A 26,079-nucleotide genomic window follows, 5' to 3' on the forward strand; every position below is an offset into this window, starting at 1 on the left:
GGAGAAGGCTGGTGCATCTGTCAGAGGCTGTAAGGGTGGCACAGCTTTGAGTTCTGCAGGAGAAGAAGTAACTGTGTGTGGGTATGAGTGGGTATGAGTGCCTGTTTTTAATGGCGTTGCAGTTTTCCTGGAGATGTATATTTATCTGTTGCTGTTCTGAAGATCTTCTGTCTCATTGCTGGGGTGAGTTTTCAAAAAAAAATAGTTGCTTGGCCTGTACGAATAGAAGAGTCTGCACTGGAGTACCTTCCCAGAAGGGAAGCAGCAGGGTCTCACATGCTTATAGGAACTTGCTTATACAATAGTTTGATTTAAGAGTGTAAATATGTAACCCTTTGAGCAAAACTACCTTCAAGAGTTAACACAATGTGAACATATTTTGCTTTTCTTGGAAAAATGAGCAAACTTTCTCTTGGAAACTGTTGGCTCCCAAAAGCTGGACATTGCAATCTACTACAGCTGGCTTGGTATCAAATCTGTAACACAATATTCAAAGAGCATAGCAAAAATACGAAGAAAAAAAAGAGTGTTCAATTCTGAATTCACATTCCCTGCCCAAAGGATATACCTTTTCTTTATTTCCATCTTAAAAAGAAAAAATGTTATCCTGGAGATCCATCCCAAAGCAATTGATAAACACTTTTGAAAAGTGTTGCTGTACTAGATCCTACCACTTGACGTGGTTTCATGGATTAAGCCTTGACTGAATTACTTTATTTTACAGCCAATGTATCAGCATTATATTTTTCAAGTGAATTTCAGTAGAAATTCTAAATCTCTTATATTGGACAATATACACTAATGAACTGTAAATATAAGTTTCTTCATATTTTCTTTGACTGTTGCAATACAACAATAAGGTATGTCATATAAATATATATTACCAAAAAGAGTGAAAACAGAGCAGTGATAGGTATAAATTTTCAAATTTCTATTCTAAATTTTGCCTGCTTTGTGTTAATTAACTTAATCTTTGCAGCTGAGTAATGAGTTAAGATGTCATAAATCCATCTTTAGTGCATTATTTGTAAGTCAGAAAACGTGTTTATATGATCTGAGGGTTGAAATTGTTTTTTTCTCTTCTCTGTTTTAGAGAACAGCTGTGCCAGCCTGGGCAGTGTAACTCAATACAGCACAGCATATTTCGTCCTGGTTTATTAGCACAAATTCGTAATGGCTGTTTTGGAAAATGTGCTATGAATTTATCTTAAGGCCTTCACTCTGGAATAGTTAATTCCACTTTACAGATCCTTGGCACTTGACTTTCATCTTTTTAGAACAAAACACAGAGTCTGCGATTTGATGCCTTGAAGTCAGCAAAACAAACCGGTGCTTTAACAGCAGTGTTTACTTTGATCTGTTTTCAGCATTTGTGCCCTTGCCTTTCACGTAGTACAAATTGCTTTACCAGAGCAGTGGGGCAGGAGCCCGTAGACTGTTTTTGTAGCTGGTTTCTGTGGTGATACTCAGCCTTCCGTGAAACTCAGGTCTCTGGGGACAGAGGAGCCCCTGCAGCCACCGTCACCTGGTTGCTGCTGTGAGAGACCTCAGAGGAACCCTGCAGGCTGTGCCCGCAGTCGTGACCGGCGCGAATACTGCAAATAGAGCTGGCAAAGTCGTGCCAGTGTAAGTTTGGTAGGTGTGCTACCTACGAAATATCTATCTTTTTAAAGTCTGTCTTTTTTTTTTTTTTTTTTCTTACAGTTTTGATAACACACATTGAAAAATGCATTCTAGCAAAAATGACAGAATTTCTCTGTGGTTCATGTTCTAGTTGCAGTTATGTGGCTTTGTTCTTGGTATGCTTTTTAAAAATTAATTTGGAGGTTTTGTTGTGGGGTTTTTTTAGAATAGCTTTAATTTTCATCCATGACCAAGTTGCCTTATTCCTGACAAGATAGTCATGTATTATCTGGAGGAGTGTGTGCCAAAGGAGGCTGCGAAGGGCAGACGTGAGCCTGGAAGAGGAGCTTGCTCTGACAAACAGCTGCTGAAGCTGAGCCTTGCAGAGAGGACCATTGCTGAGACACAGGTCCAGAAGGTCTGGCCAAACTATTGATTGCACTGCCAGCATTTTGCTTGTGCAACAGCTCAGAGGTCAAATGAGCCTTTCACTGGGAGCAAGGGATGTGTTGGACCATGTCGACTTATTTTCCTGTGCTGTTGTTATGCTGCTGTCTGCTTGGTTTTTGTGCTGTCCCTTAATATGTTTTGAAAATAACATGGTCAGAGCAATAGCAGCTGCTTATTGAATGGACTAGGTGAGCTAACAGTGCTTTTAGTCCTTTTAATGATTCTGGTTTAATTTTCTGCTGGTGTTGTTTGACCAAACTGCTCATAGAGCTGTCTGAGATGCAGAAGGCTTTGACTGAGGGAGTATGTTGCTGAGAAGTACAAAATTGTGTGTATTTTATAAGGTTGTTTGAACACTTAAGAATAGATGGATAATATATCTTTTTAGATTCCTAATTTAAAAAAAAAAATCTTATATGGGAGTTTTGGAAAAAGTAATCAATTTTACTACAGGGTTCAATGAGTTCAGAATTTCACATCATGTCTTCATATCTAGCTGTATGGTGCTGAACACATGTAGGACTGGTTTCTGGTGGAGTTTCTGGGCAATGCTTCATGTAAATATTTAATAATATGGATTCTGCCAGGGAGAATACAAAAAGGAGGAGAAAATTTCTAGTTAGCTCCTCTGCTTTTAATTAGAAACATTTTGTTTGGTGGTTTGAAGTGATCCAGTACCTTTCTATTAATTTGTGGAGTGTTTAGAAGGTGCTGTGAACTGTCTAGACATTTGAGAAAGGATGTGCCTTGAAGAGCTCGTGAGCTAAGGCAAGGCAGAATGGTGGCCGGGGAAGGGAAGCACCACCTGGGATTCAGCTAATAAACAGTTTAACTAGAGCCACAGCGGGGACGCTTTGGCAGAAATGACATTTTGGTGAGAGAGCGGAGTTTGCTTGAAAATCTTTCCAAGGACCAGGAAACAGTCTACCATACCACCAGATACCACCACTGTGTATCATCAAGCTCAGACAGTGATGAGGGCAATCATAAATATTAGAGTGGGATGTAGTTACTTTAGAAGGAGTCTGTTAATTTTGTATGACTTCTCAATGGGAATGGTCACATCCAGGCTACTCGGCTGCTCCTCATCAGCGCTAGCTCTGAAGCAAAAGTTAATTATGAAAAATACAATGACCACGATGGCCCTGAGTACTTTCTGAGCAGCTCTGTGGGGTTTTTTTTCATTCTGGAAAACCAAGTTGGTGCTGAGGACTCCTTTATGCCAAGTGTAGTGACAGGGAATATATATGCGAAGGAATATAGTGACAGAGGCTGCTGCAGAAGCATGCTCACATTAGCTGTATTCTTTCTCAAGTTTACGCTAGGAATATGAATTCCACATTATGTGTTTTGCTGTCTTACTCATGAGCAAACTGAGGAATTCAGTAATGCAAAATTACATTTACTCTGAAAATTTTCGCAGGAACACTTAATTTACTTATGAAAAATTAAATGATTTTGTGTTAAAGTTCTGTAGCTTTTCTTAAGGATCAGTCTGCACTTTTCAGGCAGAAATGTAGGAAAATTCCATTATGTGATATAACGTATCCTACAGTTCCAGCCAAAGGCATGGATAGATATATCACCACTTCTGAATAGGGCTCAAACTTTGTTGATTATTTCCATGCATGTATGGAAATAATCATATGTGTATATTATATACATATTTAATCTCCAAAGCCTAAAGGAACAGCAACTATGAAATCTGATCATAGATCCAGTTGCGAAGAGTCTCTGATTTTCTCACTAAGGTAGCGTGATTGCTCTGTGTGCTCTCTCATGTGATCAAACCAAGACGCAAAAATCTTCATGAAGTCTAAAACATCTGTCTTGTTTGATAGATGCTGGCTTTGAATAAACCTGTCTGAGATCAGCTGAAACAGAGATACTTCTCCATTTCCTTATTACCCAAAGGACTTGGCCTAGCTGTTTCTGAGATGAAGTCTTCAGAGTGTGTTATATTTCTTCTATAATTTCTGCTTTTAATAGATACCAGAGGTTTTAAATAGCAAAAGCATTTAAAATTTCTGATAGGCCCTTCTTTGCGTTGACTTGACATTCTAATAAAAATCCAAGCTGAGTGCCCCCATTAGCCAGTGTGAGAGAATTCTTACTGTTTTTCTATTCTTGGTTATTTAAGTACATAAACTTATATTATAGCTCATTACTTCAACATTTACATTAGTGTTTACTTCCTTTACTGTCAGAAGAGACCGATTATCATTCAGTGTGAAAATGTGGCTATGGATGCATGTGATAAGAGTGGATGTGTTTAATATTTGCTCCATTTAATGTAGTAGATTTTCTCTTTGACACTTTGAAGTTCAGAGAGTTTAAAACTGAATGTGCTTTATGCCGTTTGGAGCTGAAAAAAATATCAGAGTAAAATTTGAACTTGTATTTGCCAGATCAGGACTGCAAAAGGTATAACTGTGCTACTTTGGTAAACTTAGATTACAGTGTTTTTATTGCTTTGTAACAAAATATAGCTCCAGAACAAGGTTATTGTATTTAAGAGTTTAAACAGCTTATTACTAATTAGCTGTGATTACAGCTGAAAAACCACAAGAATTAATGAAAGCTTTTTAATAGCCATGAATTTAATAGCGGTTCTAAACACCTTTTTCTTTCCACTTTTGCCCTCTCTATTTCTAGAGACAACAACGAAGTGGGAGCCTCGTAAAACAAATAATTTTATCTTCTTTCTTATTTGCAGCTAACAGAATTATTTTGACTCTGTAGCCTGACACTGTAAAGTAGTTTTTGTAGCTAAGATCATGGCTGTTTGGCTTTTGAAGTCTGTCATCCTGTTAGCATTCAGAGCTCTAACAACCTGCAGTTTCCTAAAATGAGGTATTTTCTTCTTTTGAGGCAGAAATTGGAGAGAAATGGGGTCCCTGGAAGACATGGTAATCTGTAGTAATTTGTTTTATTTTGGAAATGGATAAATACAATGAGGCTTCCTGCCTGGAGGAACCAAGCAGTGGGGAAGGTGGAAGGTGTCGGTGCCCGACCTTCCTCTGGGCAGAGCTGGATCGATCCCTGTTTCACTGCAGCAACTTGAGACATTGATTCAGTGGCCTTGAAGTTTCTTGTACATTCTGCGTTTGAGCATCTGCTTACTGATTGGCATGGTAACACAGCCAGTTGCTTGTTGGCTCTTTCGCAAGTTCTTAAGTAGCAGAAAAAGGTATTTTCTGCTCTCCTCCAGACGCCTGTCAGACCTGAGACCTGGGTTTGACTTGCACTTAGCAGTGACGGTGAGCTTTTTGCTTTGGGGTGGGGGTGGGAGGGGAATAAAGAAAATAAAAAATAATTGAAAAAAGCAAGCTAACTACCTTTTTCTTTTGGAAAGATTTTTAACAGTAATGGGTACCTAATTTCAGTTTGGTCTCTAGCTTTCATCTACTTAGTTTGCCAGATGAATCCGCTGTTTACTTTAATGGTAAGCTAACTGATGCTTAACCACTATGTAAGAATAATGCAATAAACTACACGTAGGGGCTTCCGTGTCTCAGATTTCCTTTCAAAATCTCTAGCAGAAGACAAAATTCATTCTCAGTCACCTGTATGCTCATTTCTGTGTGCCACCACTCAAGTTGGTGGTTGTGTTCATGTTGGCTCCCTCTGTCTCTTTGGTAGAAAGAGCTGTGATTCTGTCAGGGCACCCAACTGCTGCTCACAGTTGCGAGACTTCGGCTTGCCTGCTTAGCCTGTGTGATATATCATCCCTCCATTGCACTCTAAAGCTTTTTTCCCATTAAGCAGTATGAAATATCAAGCCAAATGCTAGCTGCTAAAAAGCTTATTAGATACTGCAAAACCACTGTGATTTCAATTACAAGTTTTGTGCTAAAAACTGACAGGCTGTTCTCTGTCATGCATTTGGTTGGGGTTTTGTCCCACATTGGCCCATTTCTAGAAGGGCAGCACTGGGATAGGAGGAGCTGGGCAGGAGGGGCTTCCAGCAACCACAGACCGGTTGCTTAAAAATCACCTCTAACAGGTTTGCCTCACTTTTGTGATGTTCATGTTCCTGAGATCATTTTCCCACATATGCTTTTAGTTCCTGAAGACAGGCATTTTCTTGCCCTAATGCCTGTTAAAATTTCTGTTGGAATTCCTTCCATAAACTAGTGTTGTGCTTGCTTGTGTTTCTGGATTTGTTCCTCCTGGTTTTTGTTTGCTTAGTTTTACTTGTTTTGCAGGTTAGTTTTATGCCCTAATAGCATCAGCAAATGAGGTTTGTAGTCTTAAGCCAGCTTAGGTTACCCTCTAGAAACCAGAAATCAGTTTGCTTTGCAATTCTCTTTATCTCCTTGTTCTCCAACTCGCAGCTTAGTGGTTTGACCTTTTGCGTAAGCTATTTTTCATCAGCATTTGCCAAGGTTTTCTTAAACACTTTAGCAGTGCTTTGCAAGTGTAGAGCACAAATGTTAACTATTTCATTCTTTATATTATCTGTGCTTTGTTGACTGATTTTTTTTTTTTTTGTAAATAGATTAGTCTATAATCTTGAGTCAAGAGGTCTGAATGCTGAAAGCCATAATGTATATAAAAATGACCTTTGATTCATTGTTCCAAATTCCAATTTGGTTTTGCAACTTATAAGGAAGTGTTCACGTATTTCTCTGTTTCTCCGTAGGTCACGTTACATTTGAATCCAATTTCATCAGTACATATTCACCAGAAGCCTCTGGTGTTCCTTCTCAACTCTCCTTTGCCTCTGGTCTGGAAGCTAAAAACAGAAAGACTGGCACCTGGAATCCGAAGAGTTTTCTTTGTAAGTATACACAGTCCTCTGGTCTGCTCTTTATCATAGCTACCTGTCACACAAGTCATAGAGTTAATAGCATTCGTTTGGAAAGTTTTCAAACATACATTGAAAAAAACCAAGTTAACAGGAGGTCAAGTTTCAGTGTAGGGCTCTGGGGAACAGTTAGGTGGTAGGGCAAAGTAGTTTGGAAAAAGTACCCAATTACTTGTTATGTGAATTCAAGGAAAAGAAAGCAAAACTGCTTTTTCAGAATCTGTATATCATGTAGCTATTAACACTAGCAGTCATTCCAGTTCAAAAAGCTGTGAGGTTATAACAGATTGCCAGTCCTGATTAGAAATTTAATAGTACCGTAGTGCAAAGAGCCTCAAACCAATGGGAAATTATTATGGGTGGACACTAGTTGTGTGGTCTGTGACCAAAACAAAAATCTGTATGTATTAAGCTCAATATGTACAATTACAGTTTATGTCTCTGCTGAAGCTTGGTCTATTGAAATGACCGAGCTAAGCCCAGAATGAAGTCATTTTTATTTCTCAGAAAGACTGGAGCACTGCTTATAATGCAGGATCCAAATATTACCTAGTATTTGTAAATCATGTCCTTACAGTTTGCCAGGACATTGAAGTTTGCTATTTGTAGTGAAACAGACAAGTTGTTTGGATTAAATTTTTAATGCATGACATCATGTCTAATCATGAGTTGTCTTTATTAAAGTTGCAGCTTTTACTATACTCAACTCTAATTGCAGAACTAAACTTGATTATTCTTAGCTATATCCTTATAGGGTTTAATTTTTCTCCTCCAGCATAGCTGACAGTGGTAGGCAAGACTGGTTCTGCAATGCCCGAAAGGAAATTAATGGTGTCCCTGTGCATCAGCGGGAGGGGAGGGTGGACAGTGCTGCAGCATTGGCACACTGGGAAGGGGCATTGCTCTCTCAGTGGTGACACTGTTAAGTGTACCAAGAGATCTGTCACTTGCTGGACACCGAAAGCTTTCTGGGATTGTTTTATTTCTTCTTGTCATCAGGATAAAAGAGTAGGAGTACCCTTGATATTATGAACTTTGAAGGACTCCATCAATCAGCGTGATACTGATTGGCGCAAAGTGCACGGGCTTGTTTGTATTCTAAGGTGTTCACAATCTTAGGTTTTCTCATTACTGTGTTAGAGATGCTTGACCGTTATCTTCCTGTTGACCATTCCTGGTATGTGTCCTTAATGCAACCAGTACAGTTCAGGTCTGCTCAGAAAAAGACTGAGGAACAAGATGACGAACAACAGTACAATAAGAGTCCTCACTCCTCTCCTGGATAAAAGAAACAACACCTTTCATCAGTTAATCAAGTCGTGGACCTACTTTCAGTTTAGTTTTGATCTCCTACAGTTGCTACATCATCACTCCCATTTCATATCAGCTAGCTGGTGGGCAGCTCTCTCTTCCCCTCTCTTCCTCCTCCTCCAGGATTTTCCCTCTCTCCTCATCTTGCCTCTGGGAATGAAGAGGTTTCCTGCTCAGAGCCACCCTTTTCTGCGCTCTGATCGTGCTGGGCTGGCTTGGCTGGGCTCTGCACAGCTTCATTGGGCTGCGTTAAGGCATAGGAACAATAGGAACGTGCCTAAGGCTGCGGCTGCCAAAACTGTACCATTAGCTAAGTGTTTGCCTCAGAAAAATGTTTCAAGCTCTCCTGGTTACAAAAACAGGCTTGAAGATGTGAGCAGCAGCACTCACGATTCGGCTGAACAACTTAAACTGTGGTGAATGGCCATTGCTTTTCCACAGTTCCACTCCGCTCACAAGGACAAATGCATTGTTTTCCCAATAGCTTTCTGAAAAAAGAGCACAGAATCAAACAGCACAGAAAACATGGGAAATGCTGCGGAAGTCCTCGCAGCACCGGTGGGCGAGTGCAATTTGCCAAAAAGAAACGGAGGGGCTCTAGTTCTGCAGCAGAGCTGTTTGCGTTGGGCTGTGCCGGTTTGCAGTCCCTGGCACTGCCTCTGGCCTGGAGGAGCCCGGCCCTCTGCAGAACCAGGGGTTCTTTTTTCAGGCAAACTGTGGGGCAGATGGACACACTGCTCCTGCCCTGGAGCCGAGAGGCTCCTTGCCGCCTGCCAGAGCCCTCTGGTGCTGAGAGCTGAGCCTCGGAGTGTAAATAGCAGCTCCGAGGGCTGCGGCGTGCAGAGCTCGCTTCCTTGGCCCTTGTTTGAAAATACTTGGCTTAGCCGTGTACTTCTGCAGCTCTGTCTTGTTCATTCTTCTCAAATGTATAGCCAAGCCAGAAAATGGAGTATTTTGAATCGTAAGAGATTTCAAATTTAAAAAACCTTTTTGGATGTCCATGAATTCAAAGCTCGAAACAGAAGTCTGTGTCATGCATACCGGAGGAGTGTCATAACTATTGTGTCTGTCTCTATGGAAGCCTTGGGCAGGACAGTCATTGACTTTCCAGCTTCTTTTTCAGACTTTTCATACAATAACGTTCATTCACAATTTTATTTTTATACTGTATGTAAAGTATGAATTGCACTGGTCTATTGATTGATCCCTGGTTAGAAGGGTAGGTATCATAAATGGCAAATTCTGGGACTTGCTGCTGATAAAGACAACACCCCTAGAGGCAGGTCAAAGTTTGTAGCTAACAGATCATGTAACCAATAAGCCCTAGCTTTCTTTTTATTACTAGTTATTATTTTTTCCCTGTAAAGCATCATAATTTCTTAAACTGTTACAGGGATGTGTGTTTTGAATAAATAAATAAAAATTACATATTAATTGTATTAGAAGATCCAAGATCTTCTCCAGGATATGAGCAGGTAATGAGTCAGAGCAACCTGTAAAGTGCTGTTAGTACCATTGTACAGGTGGAGAAATGAAGGTACACTGAGCTTAAGTGATGTTTATATTGGAGCAGAGTGTTAATTTAGGGCTGTGTGTTCTCAGCGTCCTCATTAAGAGCACGGTCTGCTACTGTCACTCAGTGAATTAATTGTTTGAGTTTCCACTAAAGCTAAGACACCGCAGATTGCTTTATTTAAAGGAAAGGATGAAAAGCTTGTGTCTGCATGTATCAAAAAAACCCAGGAAAATACAGTACTGCTGAGCTGGGCTGGAGCTTAACTTATCATGTAGCTCAAGCTTGGATTTTTGCCTTGGGCTTGGTCATCCATTAGGCAGAAGTTAAAATGAATGGGGGAGAAAATCCAGCCTTTGAGTTATAGAGGGAAGCACAAAATACCTTCTTGGTAAACGTTTTTCAGTATAAAAATGTAAATTTGGTATATACTTGTGGGTTTACACTTGTTTTTATCATGTGATACACATCAGTTCCCTTAGCACAGTGACTTGTCATGTGCTTTGTCTTCACGGAGGCAGCTCACAGGTTCATTTTCACAAAGCGTCTGCTGGTGGCTAAACCTCGCAGTGGAATAAATAACAAGCCTCAAGCAAACCAAAGGGTGTGTTCTGGTAGCATCAGGATTTTTTTAATGTCATATTTTGAAGACTTTTTTTTCCAGACTCCTGGCACTGAATGGAAGCACAGTGATGCTGATGGAGCGACAGTACTTTGGAGGAAGGTGTCTGAGACAGGGCATGGGCGCTAAAGGGAGTTTTTCTTTACTAGCCTCTTACCTTATTGTATTGTAATTTTGCTTCTCAGGGCACCTTTCCACATTTATAAACTAGAGGAAACACTAGTGAATAGTTTTTTTTTTTTTTAAAAAAGGTCATCTTGATAAAAGCCTGACATAAATTTCTGTATGTGTTAGAGAAAAGTGAATATATGGTAACTGCATAGTGTGGTGTTAACAATACATTTAGCATAGACAAGGTTATTTTCAGATTCTCTGTACGTTATATATATATATCTTGATGGGTTAAGTAGGTGGTGCTGGGAAAATTATTGTGATTTTAGTCAAGTCTTGAGTTTATTCTCAACATGTTAAAAATAAATATAGCTAAGTATTATGGCATTTCTATCCAAAAATACCTGAAATGGGTTAGTGCATGAACTCTGCCTGACCTAAGTAATTGAAAATCCCGACTTTGATTACTGGCGTATCTAGTTGTATTAGTCTGATTGGATATTTTTACATGTCACAAAAATACAACAGTGTGGGAATGGTCATTTTCTGTTCAGGTGTCCCTGGGCTGGACCATCAGCCCCTCTCATCACTCAGAAGAGCAGTGCGTGGCTGGGAAGCGCTGCTTCGTTCAGCAAGGGGAATACTTAGCATCTGTGCTATTTTTTTTTTCCTCTGGAGGAAATAAATGCCAAAATTATATCGTAAAGAAGGAGTAGGAGAGGAAGGTGAAGGACATTTTCTCTGGTGATTAGGCTGGTTAGATTATGACAGTTTGAAATTTTATGTAAGCTAGGCAACACTTGTAGAAAATGCTTATACCTATGATCTTGTTGCAGGTCAATCTTGCAGAAAAACCTTACCAGACCTCTTCCACCAACTTGCTTTTAAGTTGTCGTATAACGAATAATTTCCTCCCTTTACATTGAGTCATTATTTCTCTCCTTCTCTGAAAGCAGTTTATTGCAAACGTGCCTTGGCAGAAAACCAGTTTTATGAAACTGCCCATAAAGAGGGTTTTATAGGTGCTACTCAGCAAATTATTTTTTCGTTTAGATTTGGTAACTTTCTCAATTGCTTTTATAGCCTAGGAATGCCTTTACTGGGCAAGTGAAAGTAGTGAGAATTAAATCAATGAAAGAAGGGACCCAATCCTTTGTGATTTCCTGGCAGAAATCACTGTTAGAATAGATCCAAAACCCCCTTAAATATCTACATATGAAATTTTATATAATATTTTATTTAAGATGTGATGTTTCAGCTCTTTCTCTGAGTTAATTATTCAGGCATTTGAATGAGTAAGAGTTATGGATGAGAAAGCACTTGTGCGAGCAAATAACCTTACTCACAAGAACCCCTTTAATAGGACTGAATGTGTGTGTTAAGTTGTTAAAATGGAGGAAGCAACAGCAGTAATGATAAATAGAAAACTAGATCACATGCTCTTGGCTTAAGATTTGAAAAGAGAAAAGAAAAGCTTTAATGAAGAATAAGTGATGGAATTACGAGTTTAATTGTTAGTCATTTCTCTATTTCTAAGAAGAAAAAAGCAATGTTCTCATTACTTCAGCCAATAGCTGGTTTATTCCTTTCACTTCATGAAAATATGGTTCACATATTTTGGGTCTCTGCCACCAAACCACAGGCTGTTCTATGGTTTGCACTAGATTTTGGATGACTGACAAAACTCACTGAAAAACAAGTGCTATTTGTTTTCCTGTGCCTAGTATTTAACGGGAAATCAGGAGGCTAAATTTCCAATCATTGGTTAAACAGACCCAGATGTGAACAGAGTGCTCTGCGAGGAGAAGAGTGAGGAAGGATAGGAAATGCATGACTAGTGATAAATTTGGTCTAAATAGTGACCTTTCACTATTCAAAGTAAAAGCAGTAGATTTTCAGTGTTGTGTAACAGTGTGAAGAGGAATTTAAAAGGACGTTTATATTTCCATAGAATCCTGGGTTTGTTTTTTTTTGTAAATCTTCATGGTTGTTCTACTCAGGAGCTGTAAACAACCCTGTAGTTGCCCTTTTCACTTGGCAGAGTTCATATTCCCCCTCCTGCTCCCCACACCATATCCTTGCCTTTTGAAAAATGTGAGAAGTGTCTAATTAAAAGCAGTGTTTAGTAAACAGAAACTCTTATTATGCTTTTCACAATAGTAAATTTGCCTGGAGACTTTGTCTCATGGCCTGACTCAACCCCCTGCAAAATCCTGCTTTTCTAGAGTCTATATAACTGGTTTACTCCCAGAAATATCAGGGAAACCTCAGGCTCCGTATAGTGCTTGTTCTTATGTTCTTGGCAATAGAGTGGAAGGATTTTGTCGGAAGTACAGATGGCAGAAAATGACAGGGTGGTAAATACATGTTTGAAAGTGATGCATTGTCTGCATTCAGTAAAAGGATTTAAAGAGTACAATAACCATAGCAAGGCATCTTTAAATATATAGGTGGTTTTTTGATTCAAAGGTTGCTTCATGAAAGTGTTACAGAAGGGAAGGGATATTTTTGGCTTAGAAAGCAAGATATAGTACATGAAGCAAATATCCAGCATATAGTAAAAAAAAAAAGTCTATATGTGGTAGTGTGATGTCCCAAAATAGGGAAATTTAATGATACATAGGTGTCCTCTGCTTCTACTGTTAGGACTTTTGTTCGAGCAGAAATATTTCCGAAATACCAACCTACCAGCAAGTTTCAGAGGAAGGACAGGAGGTCCCTGTGCCTTAGTGTCTCCTTTCATGGCATGTTCAAGTCTTGTGGTTTTCTGGAGCCTATTTTGCTAAGAGTATCGCATAGGTCATACTAGATATTCTCCTGTCCCAGACGATGTAGGCCATCTTTCAGCTTCAAGAGCGGGCTGTCTTCGTGGGTCACCGCTCCAACCAAAACTTTGTGTTGAAATTGTGGATGGGCCAGGTCTGGGTGCTGCTGCCCAGGCCCGTCACTTTCAGAGCAAAGGAGGCTGATAGTTAGCAAGACTTGGGCTTTAAGTTAAACCAGGCTGCGAGACTAAGGAAAGAAACAACATTCTGGTGTTTGGTGGCTGAGGTATGTTCCCAGTCCCATCTTGCAGGAGGCCGAAGGGCCTGGAACGGGCATCTGTGATGGTCTTTTCCCTTCTGTATGGTCACAGCTCCTTCTCTCTGCTTGCTTCAGTGAACAGGGGGTTTAGCTAGTGGAAGTTTACAGAAACAGGGTTTTGACTTTGGCAGACTATTAGTGTTAGAGATGTGGAGATAACAGATCACAACAGGTTGTGTTACTGAGTCATTTATTCCAGTGGAAACTATGGCTGCAGTTGCATAGATATGGTTTAATCCTCTCCTCTCCCCTCTCCTCTCCTCTCCTCTCCCCTCCCCTCCCCTCTCCCCTCCCACTAAACTGAATCTAACTTGAAACAGAATCCCTGGAAAAGCTTCTGCTACCTTATTTTGTTCAGATCAAACAAGTGTTACGTGGAGTCTATTAACATGTTGTTAGATTAATGTGAGATGTGTGGACAGTTACCAGTGTGCAATTATAAACCTCTGCTGAGTCCTAAACTTTGGGAACAAATTTCCCCTTTACACAGATTTTTTCGTTTCCTTTTTATCAATCTAGTAATTATTCCATAAGGGCTTTGAAAGTTGCACTTGCTTTGGCACAGTTTCAGCTTTGATGGAAAATCCCAGGATCTTCTTTCTAGATACATAAAGACATGCAAGAGTCTGATCCTACGAGGTTCTGCTTTCATCCCAAGAAAGTGTTGAGCAGCCATAATTCCTACCAAGATCTTTGGTTTTTGGCGAACTGAGCATCTCCCAGGAAGTAGAATTAAGGTCTAAAATCTTGTTAAGATAGTGCTGCTTTTTTACCTGTTTGTCTTCAAAAATGTGAGAACTGGCAGTGGAATTTTGTGATGACTGTAAATGGTCTTGAGAACACTAAACAGAAAAAGAAAAATTTTACTACTGCCTGAAAGCATCGCACTTCTGTGGCTGGTAGGGACAAAGCTGATAGATGATTCACAAACGTCGCTCGTCATTTCAGAAGCAGCATGTTACTTAGTCACTTACCAAAGAGAATTGTTCTCTTGGTGCTTACTGTATGTTGTATGGGGATTTACGAACAACAAAGGATATATTTTTGAGTTTCTGAGTACCTGATACTTTTCCATACATGGCTTTACTTTTCCTCTGTAAGGGGCCAAAGCACATCGAAGTACATTGTCAAAAACCACCAGCTGAGTCTGAACCCCATGTAGGCTGCTCTGAAAGCTGGTTCAAATTTTTGAATTTTCTTCTGAGCAGATTTACTCTTCTTCTACACGTTTCCACCACAGGCTGGATACTGTATAGCTCAGATAAAAATATGAAGGATGCTGCTTTTCTGCTAGTATATTTGCCTCAGTCTTGGCTTTACGGGTGGCTTTGTTGGTCACTTGTGCTCAAGGGGCCTTGGTGGGTAGTGGTGTAGCTGTTGCTGGGAGGAGAGGGATCAGTTCATGCTATGGACAATTCACTTGTATTCTGAGTCATCTCCTAAAGGTGCCTACCTCTCTCTCAAGGCTAAATTATGAACTTGCTTCCTACTTGGGAGTTCTGAATTATAACTGTGTTAAATACTTAATGTCATAAAGCCAACGAAGTAAATATACCACTTGGATCAGGTTCAAAGAAAAGGCAATAAACATTTAAAAGGAGAGAAGGAAACAGGTAAAATAAGAAACAGAAGACTGTATTTTGAGTGTGTGCAGTGTTCATGCTCAGCAGTGTGTACATTTGAGGTGACCCAGGGTTGGTTCTGAGACTTGTTCCGTCTGGGGAATAGTAACTCACGCCGTTTGGCACTTCAGGTAGCTGATGTCCTGGACTACCATGGCAGCCTTGAGAGGGCAGTTTTTGTAAGACTGGAAAGTTTTCTTAAGGGACATATAAAGGTGGTTGTCTTCCCCCCGCCACCCCCCAGCATGAGGGGCATATGTTTCCTTGCTTCTGTACAGTGCAAAGAAAATTACACTCCCTATTTTCACCAATGGTCAGCAAGGTAGTAGTGTGTTTAATCAAAATATGTTCCTAAACATGTTTTTTCGATAGAATACTCAGGTTTTGGTAGCAAATTTTTAAAACACTGTACTTGATCTTTGTTTCTTCTGACTGCAGAAGAGCCCTTTGAGCTGCGGTCTTTGCTGTGGTTAGTGGCCATGGCCAGTATCTTTTGGTCTTGCAAACTGATTTTCCACATCAGACTTAGAAGTTTCCTCATTTAGCCTCAGAACTGCGACAGGGCACGTAGGTGAATTCAGCGGCGGAGGATATTTCTGGTGCAGTCACTTTTAATGTCCCCACAACAACAGAAAGAAATAGAGCTGGGGCGCTTTTTCCACTCTGCAACCTCTGAAAGCAACCACTGAAGGAGATGAAGCGAGGAGAGAAAAGTTTACGTGGCAGCAGTTTCTCGATCACCCAGTCGGCTGTGTAATGAGTGCTCAGATAAAAATGGTTGATATATTCCCAAATATTTTAAACATCCTTTGATTTTAATGCCCCAGTTTATCCTAAGTACGTTGGAGAGAGCCGCTCTTGGTTTGTTCTGAAGAGTAAGTAGTTAATGTTCAAGGCAGGTGTTGAAACAGTGATGGTTGCCTTTTATGGAAGAGTCTATTGAATTCTTTCCAGAAAAAATAACGTGCTTGGCTCACTTAACCTTGCCTTAGGTCCATGTAGTAAAAATCCCAACATTGGCACGCGCAGCAGAACCTTGCTCTCCTTTCTAAAACCTGGTGGTGGAACCAGCATTTCAAATAGACTTTACTATGTGATTAAAAAAATAATTTATTATAAGCTTCATGTTTATTTAAAGATGTTTACTGTATGATCATCTAGTGAGGATGCTTTTGCCAGACTTTCTAGTTGCTCTGCTTTCTGTCTGTTGGTTCCTCCCTACCAGGACTCTGTACCTTTGGGGTTCATTGGTAGGATCTGTCTTGCAGGAAGACATTTGTCCTGCTGCAGGATGATGCAGAAGGTTTTCAAGTTTTAATTAGTAAGAAATGGAAACCCAAGTGTATTCTGAGGAAGAAAGCTGTTGTGCCAGCAGACATTTAAATATCTCAAATCTTAAACAAAAAAAACAGTGAAAATGCATTATTGCAAGCTAATACATTTCTTTGGCCAATATTTAGAAGGAATATTTTCTCTCACACTTTCCTCAAGTGTCTTAAAAGGTTGCACTGATACTTCTTACTCTGATACTGACTATAAAAAGTAGCAGAAACATTGTGAAATAGTGTAAATGAAAGACAACTACTGTACTTATTGGATAAACTGTAGTATTTTTGAGGTAGTTAAGCAGGTTTGTTCCTGGGAGTGGAATGTCAGCATCTACTCAATATCCCTGCAAAATAATAACTGGTTAAGTCGTTAAAACCTGCAATTTTTATGCATGGGAGATTTTTCTAATTAGGCTGGAGCTCTGCGAAGATGTCCCAGATGTCTTGGATCTAGAGACATGGTTGCTAAGAGGTGTTCTGAATGCGATCCCTGCGGGGCCAGGCCTGTGCTGTGTCAGTGTCATCCCACCAGCTTGTGTACACTGTAAAATTTAATGTGTTAGGAGCATTGTAGAGATGTCCCATAAAATCAGTCCGTGGTATAGCTGCTTCTGAGTGGTGAAAGTACAAAGTGAATGCTATTTGGTAAATACATTTTAAAGATAACTCTGTTGCTCTCTTTTTGTAGTGTTGTAGGTTTGGGGGCATTTACTCTAATGGCAGAGTTTGCTTTCTTATTCCAGAACTCTGAGAGTATTGAGAGAAAATGGTGTATTCTGTGTTCCACTGAATAAAGACTTCTTCCATTTAAAGGAAGTGTTTTATAGTAGTCATATGAAAAACAACAAATAAGGCAGATCATTGAGAATTGAAACAGATGTTAATTTAAACTTTGAAAACTATTCTGGCAGAAGAACTCCTAAGCTGTTTTTTCTGACAGGTCTGGTCAGATTGAACACGGAATTACATGGGCCTTCTCTTAGAGGAGAGTGTGTGATATGTGTGTAATAAATGCTAATGTAATAGCTGGAAGCACAAGGAAGAACTTTCATGTGCCAAAGGGTGTAATTTATGTGTCTACTTGGACAAATATTCATAGGTGCTAAACAAACTGACATGTAACATCCTGAAATAGTGCTGGGAACTGTAGTTCCAGGGAAGGTGGTTGCTGGTAGCTCATTTCTGTAATTGGAACCTGGTTTCAGATAACCTCTGTTAAATAGTTGCTATTGATTGTGTTGCTTAAAAGGTGGGAGAGATACTTAAAGACCATTATCCCAGTATAATGTGCAATTAATACAATAAAGCATTTCCTCTCTTCCTGGATGTAAAGCAAAAGTAAATACCTTCCCTTTCTCTTAGCCTTTCTCTTTCCTTACTCTGTGTTTCTTTGTTGCCTTTATCTGTCACTGAGCTTTGGACTCATGCTTTTTCCGATTTTGGGGTTACTTCAGTAGTTCCCAGTTTTATTGAGTTTCACATCCTTCTCTGTCTTCAGTTCCTCAGACCATCTTCTTCTTACTCTCTCCTGTTCTCCTAGAGGAACTTGTCTTCAGCTCAGCTCCCAGGCAGCCCTGTTGCACCGCGCCTGCAGCAGCCCCATTTCGGAGCCCTCCCTTAGCTGCCACGGGCTGATGGGTGCTTCATTTTTAAAAATCATCTCTGAAAAAGGACTTACGCAGATGTTAAAAACCGTGAAGTTAAGGCATTGTTGGAAATATGCCATAATCACCTTCAGTGAATGCATTTCGGTGTGACATATTACATTGCTTAAACATGCAGCCTGTCTGTGTGGATAAATGTACCACACTAAAAATATGTTTTTGTTCCCATCAGGTGTCTTTAGGTTCCGTTGTTCAGTTTGAGAAAGGAAATTTCTCCTTGTCAGCAGAAACGGAAGAAAAGGTTTTTCCTGAGAAAAATGAGCACCTGCTACAGTGGGCCCAGAAGGAATATGGAGCAGTAACATCTTTCACTGAACTCAAAATATCAAGAAACATCTATATTAAAGTAGGAGAAGGTAAAACAAAACCAAACCAAAAGAACTGGTAGGCGCTTCTAGATGTTGAGAATAAGTCTTGCCATAGTATTATTTCGTATCTTTTATTTTAGTTTTTAAACATACCTGTCATTTTGCAAGAGATGTGATATGAAAGGGGAAGGCAGACAAATAAGAGCAAGTGTAAAGACCAGACCTCGGAAATAGGCAACTTTTAATGGATTCTGATGCCCTAATTTTATGCTCATTAACGTGGATATAATTGGCCAGAATATTACAGAGTCAAAGCTTCACCTTTTGAAAGGAATAAACGACTAATGGTTATTGTTTGGGTGCCTTCATCTAAAGGACAGAAGTAGAGAACCTGAGGTAGGGGGTAATTTCTAGAAAGACCTGAGTTGCATTTTTTTCAGTATTTGCATGTATAAGGATTCAGTCTACTTTAGGCAAAGAATTATTGCTTTCTTCACCAAGATGAGTTGCCTCAGTCTGATGTCCTTGTGTATTTTCATCCCATGGAGAAATATTTCCTGTCCATGTGAACTGCATGCCAAATCCATCAGGTGGCCCAGGGCAGGTGGGAGAGCACTCCAGCTCTTCTGGGGTTTCACAGGCTCATATTAAGGTGGGGTTTGGGCAGTAGCTCTGTAGCTGAGCGGTGTTGGAACAACTTAATAAGATGAGCCTCTGCAGCTCCTTCTGGCTCATGCTTTCCCTCAGCTGACTGCCGGTCACATAGCATATCTTCTGCAGGGGAATTCCACCTGAGCTGGTCATAACCAAGAGCCACAGCTCTTCTCTTCACTACATTCTTGGAGCAAGGCAGTCAGTTCAGCACGGTTTATGCCCTACTTATCCCTATCAGGTTCATTTTCTGGAAAATATATTGTTATTAAAAGGAACTTTGCAGAGAGAGCGGACTTACCTCTTTTGTGCAGGATGATGATTGGGAGTGAAATTTTCTTTTTCACAGGTATGGAATGTTTTAAGATGTCAGTGTTGTTTACCTAGTGGCCTGCAGTTCACTGTTTTTCTTGTTCCCTGAAGAAGTCATCCAAGTTCAGGCTAAAACAAACATCCAGCTTTAGGCTAAACCAAAAGCAGCAGCAATAAAGGCTGGTAAAAGCGAGCTGGAACTCATTTGCATTGCAGCTAGTGGTCCAGATATTTTGAAACTAATTGTTGTCTCTTGAGAAGTCCAGTGATGAGAAAAGTAGAAATCAATAAAACATTTCATCAGCATCCAATGGGTACTGGTGGGCTGAGCATTTACTAGCCTAATTTAGTAGTACTTCAGCAATATTTCTAGAGAAACTCCTGCATAGCTGAAAAAATCCCAAAAACGTTCTGTGGAGAAAACATTCTTTCCTAACCACCTGTATGTGATCATTTGATTTCCTGAAGCATGAGGCTTGCCCCCCAAAATCAGAACATGCCTGTATTGGTTTTATCCAAATCCTGCCAAATTTGTACAGGATTCCCCTGTGTGATTTTTGTTCTACTTGGCACCAATCTTGGATTTTGATGCCAGAAAATCATTCAGAAATATATTTATTCGCTTATTATAGTGCTCTTGGAACGTATATATGGGAGTAGTGGTCTCTGTGTTGTAGAAATGAACATTTCATTAGATATGTTAAAAAACAGATACAATTTTATTTGTTGATTTGCACATCTCCAGGTGAACTAGGCAGCTAAATAGGAGAGCTTTGAATCATCTTTAGAATGTGTTAAAACATAATTTAATTAGGAGCAAGTACACAAAATGGAACTTGGCAAGCAACCAAAATATATGGTTTCTGAGAAGGCTCCTACAAACTAGCTCAGTTGTAACCATTTTTTATTTAAATTCCTGGCAGAAGAATGAGCATGGCTGTATGTGTGGGAGTAATGCATGTGTTCAGGGCTGGCGAGAGGGTCAGTTCTTGAACTGCAGCTGTCGTGCAAGGAGTTCTGTGGAAACCATGTGGGACGTGGAGCTGGTCTGCTTCTCTGCAGCGTGAATGATGGAATCACTGGATTCCACAAACCACAGCATATGCTAATGGACATTTCAGGGTTTTTCATACAAAACTCACACTCCTCAAGTGCTTTAGACAGGCACCCTGAGCTGCCAGTCTGTGAATCACAGCTAGTGATACTCATTGTCTATAGGTGGTCATATGAAGTAGTTTCTTGCTACGTGACCAATACAGAATTTAACGGCAGTATTCATGTAGTTGTGTACATTGCAGCTTCACTCAAGTTAGAAAAGTTTGAAACTGGAAGATGTAACATTTTAGAAGTGGAGGCTGTAGCTGAATACAGCAAACAGAAACTGCAAGCCAGAGGACAAAAAATCTGAAGAAGGGTGATCTTTCATAGAATAAAACTGCTTCTGATGCAATGGGTCTTTGAAATCACTTCTAAAGCTGCAAATGAAAGGCCACTGAGCAACCCAGCAAACTGGGTCAGGGCCAAGTACATCTGAATCCCGTCAATTTGAAAGAGTGGCCGATCAAATAATGCAGGGATTCTGAGCACAGTGAGAACTTGAAGGGGCCAGAATGAGGGTTTGGAGGAAGGGAGCACAAGAAGTGGCGTTCTTGTTCTTGCTTTGATTTGTGCAATGTAGGAGATGGCAAAGTGATTGCCGTGATAATTGCTATCAGATTCTAGAAAGTGGGACTGCTCATGGTGAAAGTTATGTTAGTATGTGTTTTTCAGCAGAAATCAGTTTAGTTCCTCATGCTTCAATGAGATATGATTGTACAAGTCAGGAAGACTTATCAGTTAGCTAAATGTTACCTAACACATCCAGTACTGCCAGTGTAAATCCAGGGCAGATGCGCTAGCCTGGGGGAAACCTAATTTCAATACATTTCTTAGTTAAATAAGAATAAAAAATAGTCAACCATAACAATAACTAAACTGGAAAATGTACCGCCTGTTTGCAGACAGTAACACTGTGCTCCTGTCCTGGCAGAAAGTGAAGCTTCAGTCCCGACTCTGAATTTTTGCCTATACACACTAGTGATGTATCCTGTACAGCGGACTTGCTTGGTTTAATCCTTGCAGGTGATTGCATTGTGTCAGGCTTTAGCTGTGTGTCCTGCCAAGAGCTGCTCCCCTCCCTGAAGAGACCTCTGCAGCCCCTTCTCTGCTCCCGTTCATACCCTGCCGATAAATGTCAGTCAAGGTTCTGATCTCCGTTGCGCTAAGGGCTAGTAAACTGCAAAATACACCCAAAAAAGCCCCGCCATCAGAGTGGCTGAGGAAAGTCACAAACACTTGGCATATCCTGAGCTCGGCTTTGAAAGGCAAGCTTTGCTTCGGTGGGATTTTCGGTGCTAAACCAAACTGCGTCTGCCCAGGGCATCTGTCTTGAAGAGTGACACCCGATTAAAACAGTGCTCATTTTCACAAAAACCTCATGTTTTTAAGCTAGGATGCTCAACTTTTACCCAATTTAGCCAAGAACCTGCAGATGACACCTAATCTGTGCAGGATAGAGCGGGCCGTGTCTTTCCTCCTCTGTAAAACAGAGGTGCTGCCCGCAGCCACGACAGGTCCCGGTGTGCGATCTGCAGTCCCCGTCCTCGCAGCCCCGCGCGGGCCCAAGCGGGACGCGGCCGCTGAGCACAGCTCCACGTGTGCGGGGGTCACAGGCGAACCTCGTGTCTGGTTCCATACGGGGAGGCTGTGCAGATTAGAGAGGCACGGGGTCCGTAAATTGACTGTTTGCTGGCTGGTGTAGTAAGGTTTTTAATTGATTGCAGAGATCTCCTTTCCAAAGTAAGGAGCCCCGAAACTAAAAAAGTATAATAAGCATAGGAAGATGAAATGGATCCCCTTTTCTGTTCCAGCCCAGGTCTTGGTAACTGGTACAGACGAGAGTAAGCACATTTTGGTGAAGGGGAGAAGTAAATAGCCAATGTGACGGGGTTAAAATTTGCCGCAGAGGGAAGCGTGCTGTGGAGCGGGGGCCCGGGCTGGAGAGCCTGCGCGCTGGTGGCAGCAAGAGCAGCGGCTCTGGGGAGCTGCAGAGGCGTTCAGTGGACGTGCCACGGGCAGGAACCAAGTTCTTTGCAGTGGCAAACGATAGCACGTGTGGTAATTATCCACAAACCACTCAGAGGCTGTTATTTTATGGCTTGAATTGTGTTCTGTGGCAGCTGAGGAGCAAACACCTAGTATCTCTGCGTGTGTATATACAAATTCAAGCTCAGAGCAGACCGTTTGGGATCATTTTCCATTCTGTGCTGTTGTGGGAGGAGCTGGCAAAGCTGCAGCTGCATTCAAGGCTAATCTGGCAGGGCACATACCAGATGTTAGCGGAGCACTTTGCTTGCAGAGTATGAATAGTTATGGCCTCATACCGCTTTCATAGATTCTGTAGGGAAGGCAGCAAGGTTACTATTCAAAGACTACTTTGTGTAAGATCGGGAGAAGAAACTCCCCTAATTGTTTCTGCAGTGGCCGGGGTCACGAGAGTCCCTGCAAAGTTGTGTACCACACAGAAATGCACTTCAGGGGTTACATTTCAGCTCTCATTTCGGGAGCAGATGCGAACAGTGGTCTCAACTCAGCTTTTAAGAGTTTGTCTACAGTTTTGCATGCATAATGCATTATATTTGATTTTTTTTTAAAATTTTTTCTGTCTTGCTACTGACCTTAGTAGGAAAGCCTTCTTTGTAAAGCAAAGGTCAAAGAGCCAACCATTTGGAATTATGTTCTTACAGGACCTGGTGTCTTTAAACAAGATACTTAGTCCTTTTGTGTATTATGACTATTCATATGTAAAGCTGTATCAGAAAGTTTTTCTATTTTTCAACGGAAATACTGCTTCTTGGGGTACAGCACCGTAGGCTGTACATGAGAACTTCGTACCAAGTGACTATTTTTTATGTTTTGCATTGTACACTAGTTAATCCTTGTGATCAGCTAGGCAGTTAAAACCAAAGGAGAAACTGAATATCTGCTGTAGAATTTCTTCATTTCAGTTATGGATATTATGGTCAGACTTCCTTAATATCAACAACTGATTTCATCCTTTTCTTGCTATATTCAATTTTCCATGCACAAGAGAACTGCAGTATTTCTAGGCAACACTTATTCTGACTGCACAATATATAGAAAATGATATTGGGTAAGGAAATGGAAAATGCTTTCTGTGATCTTCTAAATATGTTCAGTTTATAATAACAAGAATAAAACATTTTCTAAAGGGAGCTGGTATAGATCACAAAAGTTTTCTAGGAGTTAATTTCAAAAGAAAGAATTTTTTAAAGGTGCAAGGAACAAACCAGATGTATTTTATTCATTTTGAAAAATGCTCACATATTTAGCTTCAGTATTGTTTTCAGATTTCTCTTTGTAGGGATTTTCTCTTAGTAACTACTTGAATCTGTAAATAGAAGCTGTTCAGTTTAAAAGTATTAATAGGTATTTTACATCAGGGATGTGCTGTGCTGTTGCAACAGTGATCTCCTTTTCAATATTATGTTGATTTGTCGTAAGTGCTTATGACAGATAATAGATACGCCTTTTAGTCTAAAGACCTGTATAGTAAAAGATAGTGCTGCACTGAAGTAGTTGTAGTACATAAATCCATGTAAGCTCTCATCTATGTGAAAAGGTGCATATGCTTTCTTTTTCTTTCTCCCTCCAGATCAAGTTTTTCCTCCTTCATGCAACATAGAAAAGAATTTTCTCTCTTTAAATTACCTTGCGGGATACCTACAACCAAAAACAGCAGAGGGGTGCCTTATGTCTAGCTTAATCCAAGAAAGAGAAGTTCATATCATTGAACTTATCACCCCAAATTCCAATCCATACAGGTAAAGTAATGTCTAAATAGATTAAATCTTTGAAGTCACAGTTAAAGATTTCACTTGTCTGTTGAAAATCACTGGAAGGAGCCTTGAGGAAATCACGGAGATAGAGGTGGGAGGAAGGGTCTTTGCAATAAGGGTAGTTATCTCATTGCAAGATGGTGAACCCCAGAGCCTGAGAATATTCTGGCCTAGCAACGTTGGGAGAGTAAGAAGGTGCTGAGGAGTGTGATGGGAGTGGAGCAGGTGAGCCCAAATGGTCTGCCCCTGTGTGGCACGAGTTTCAGCCTCATCCTGAACAGAGCTGTTCTTTAGCATCAGCATTGTTCTGTGTCCCTTGCAGTGTTATGCAATAACAGCCCTGTTTCCAAGCCCTCTGGGCTTTTGGCTTTGGCTGATAGTACAAGAGGAATTCGTTTTTCAGATGGTAACACTGCAAAATGTTTAAATGTTTTGTTTTTAAAAGTTAAAAAAGTAATAATTTTAATAAGTTAAATTCTTCTTGCTTCGTTCTTAGTTTTATGTATTGTCCACAAAGAAGCACACAGAGCTGGGCCTGTGTAAAACTGCAGGAGGTAAAATGAAGGTCCCAAGATACACCAGGTCTCAGTGCAGAATATTAGTTGACACCTGTTACTTGGGAATGAGCACGTTCTTGTGACATATGGCCCCATGAGATGATCTGGAAGTAAAGATTTTTCTGTCAAATTAGTATTTTGCACGATTAGATGTTATTGATGGGTATAAACCCATTTGTTCTACATATTTTACTGAGGCCTTGAAAACTTGGATAGTGTTCATCTATTTTCCAGCAAGCAGTAGGCTGGACATCTGTTTTCTTTTCTTTTTAAACTAAGTGTATATCCAGAAGTATTGGAAACTGAATACATGGCTTAATTCCTCAACACACGCAAGATCCTAAGCAAAGTAATTTCCACAATTTAACTGCCTAGGCAGACACACTCCCTGATATAGTATTTGTTCCGGGTTTGTGGGGTTTTTTTGGTATTAACCTGCTTAATTTGTCTTTTTGCCTTTTTTTTTAAGGTATTATTTTGAGCTTTAATATAGTTAAAGCCAGAGGAAACTGAAACAGCTATATTTAGGCTCTGTAGTAGTGAAATAAGAAAACAGTATTTACTTTATAAAGCAAACTGCTAGTCATTATAACTAACCTGCTCTAAATAATAGCTGAAATAAGTAGCATACTTCTTGTAAACAAGAGGCAAAAAATATTATTTGTCTTAAAAGTATCTGTTTCTATTGTTATGCAAAATGATTTAAGCGTATGTGGAATAACAATCTGTTTTGCACATGTTGTGTTGCCTGGGATAATCTCCAGCATTTTAATCAGCTGGCCAGACAGTGGAAACATGATGGATTGGAAGAAGGTTGATAGCTGAAAATTTCTGGCATTCTGGTCTGACTTTCTCTCTGTTTTCCACATACAGTGCTTTCCAGGTGGATATAATTGTTGACATTAAACCATCTCAACCAGGCGCCAAACTTGTCAGAGATGTTGTACTTATCCTCAAGTGTAAGAAGTCTGTCAATTGGGTTATCAAGTCGCATGATGTCCAGGGAAAGCTGGAAGTGATTGTAAGTTAAGGCACCTTTATTTTTTGAGAAATATCATACTGCAACAGTATAGAGTCCATTTAAATGTGAAATAGTGCTAGACTATATTGATTTCTGAATCCAACCATACTGATTTCTGAACAATTTTTTTCTCTTAGCTACTTTTAAAATCATTACAGTGTTTCAAGAATTAAATAGAGAAACTATGTATTTTT

The 26,079-nt window shown here is 40.2% G+C and overlaps 1 protein-coding gene across 1 annotated transcript in view; it reads left to right on the forward strand.

Annotated features, from left to right (window-relative positions):
* TGFBR3 (transforming growth factor beta receptor 3) overlaps window positions 1-26,079 on the forward strand; it is a 119,276-nt gene that overhangs the window by 61,165 nt on the left and 32,032 nt on the right. The window contains exons 4-7 of the mRNA XM_065656064.1: window positions 6,719-6,856; window positions 18,311-18,494; window positions 24,124-24,292; window positions 25,738-25,885. Coding sequence (XP_065512136.1) covers window positions 6,719-6,856; window positions 18,311-18,494; window positions 24,124-24,292; window positions 25,738-25,885 — 639 coding nt within the window. The remainder of the gene's footprint in view (window positions 1-6,718; window positions 6,857-18,310; window positions 18,495-24,123; window positions 24,293-25,737; window positions 25,886-26,079) is intronic.

The sequence above is a fragment of the Caloenas nicobarica genome, chromosome Z (assembly GCF_036013445.1).
Source record: "Caloenas nicobarica isolate bCalNic1 chromosome Z, bCalNic1.hap1, whole genome shotgun sequence".
NCBI classification, from domain to species: Eukaryota; Metazoa; Chordata; class Aves; order Columbiformes; family Columbidae; genus Caloenas; species Caloenas nicobarica.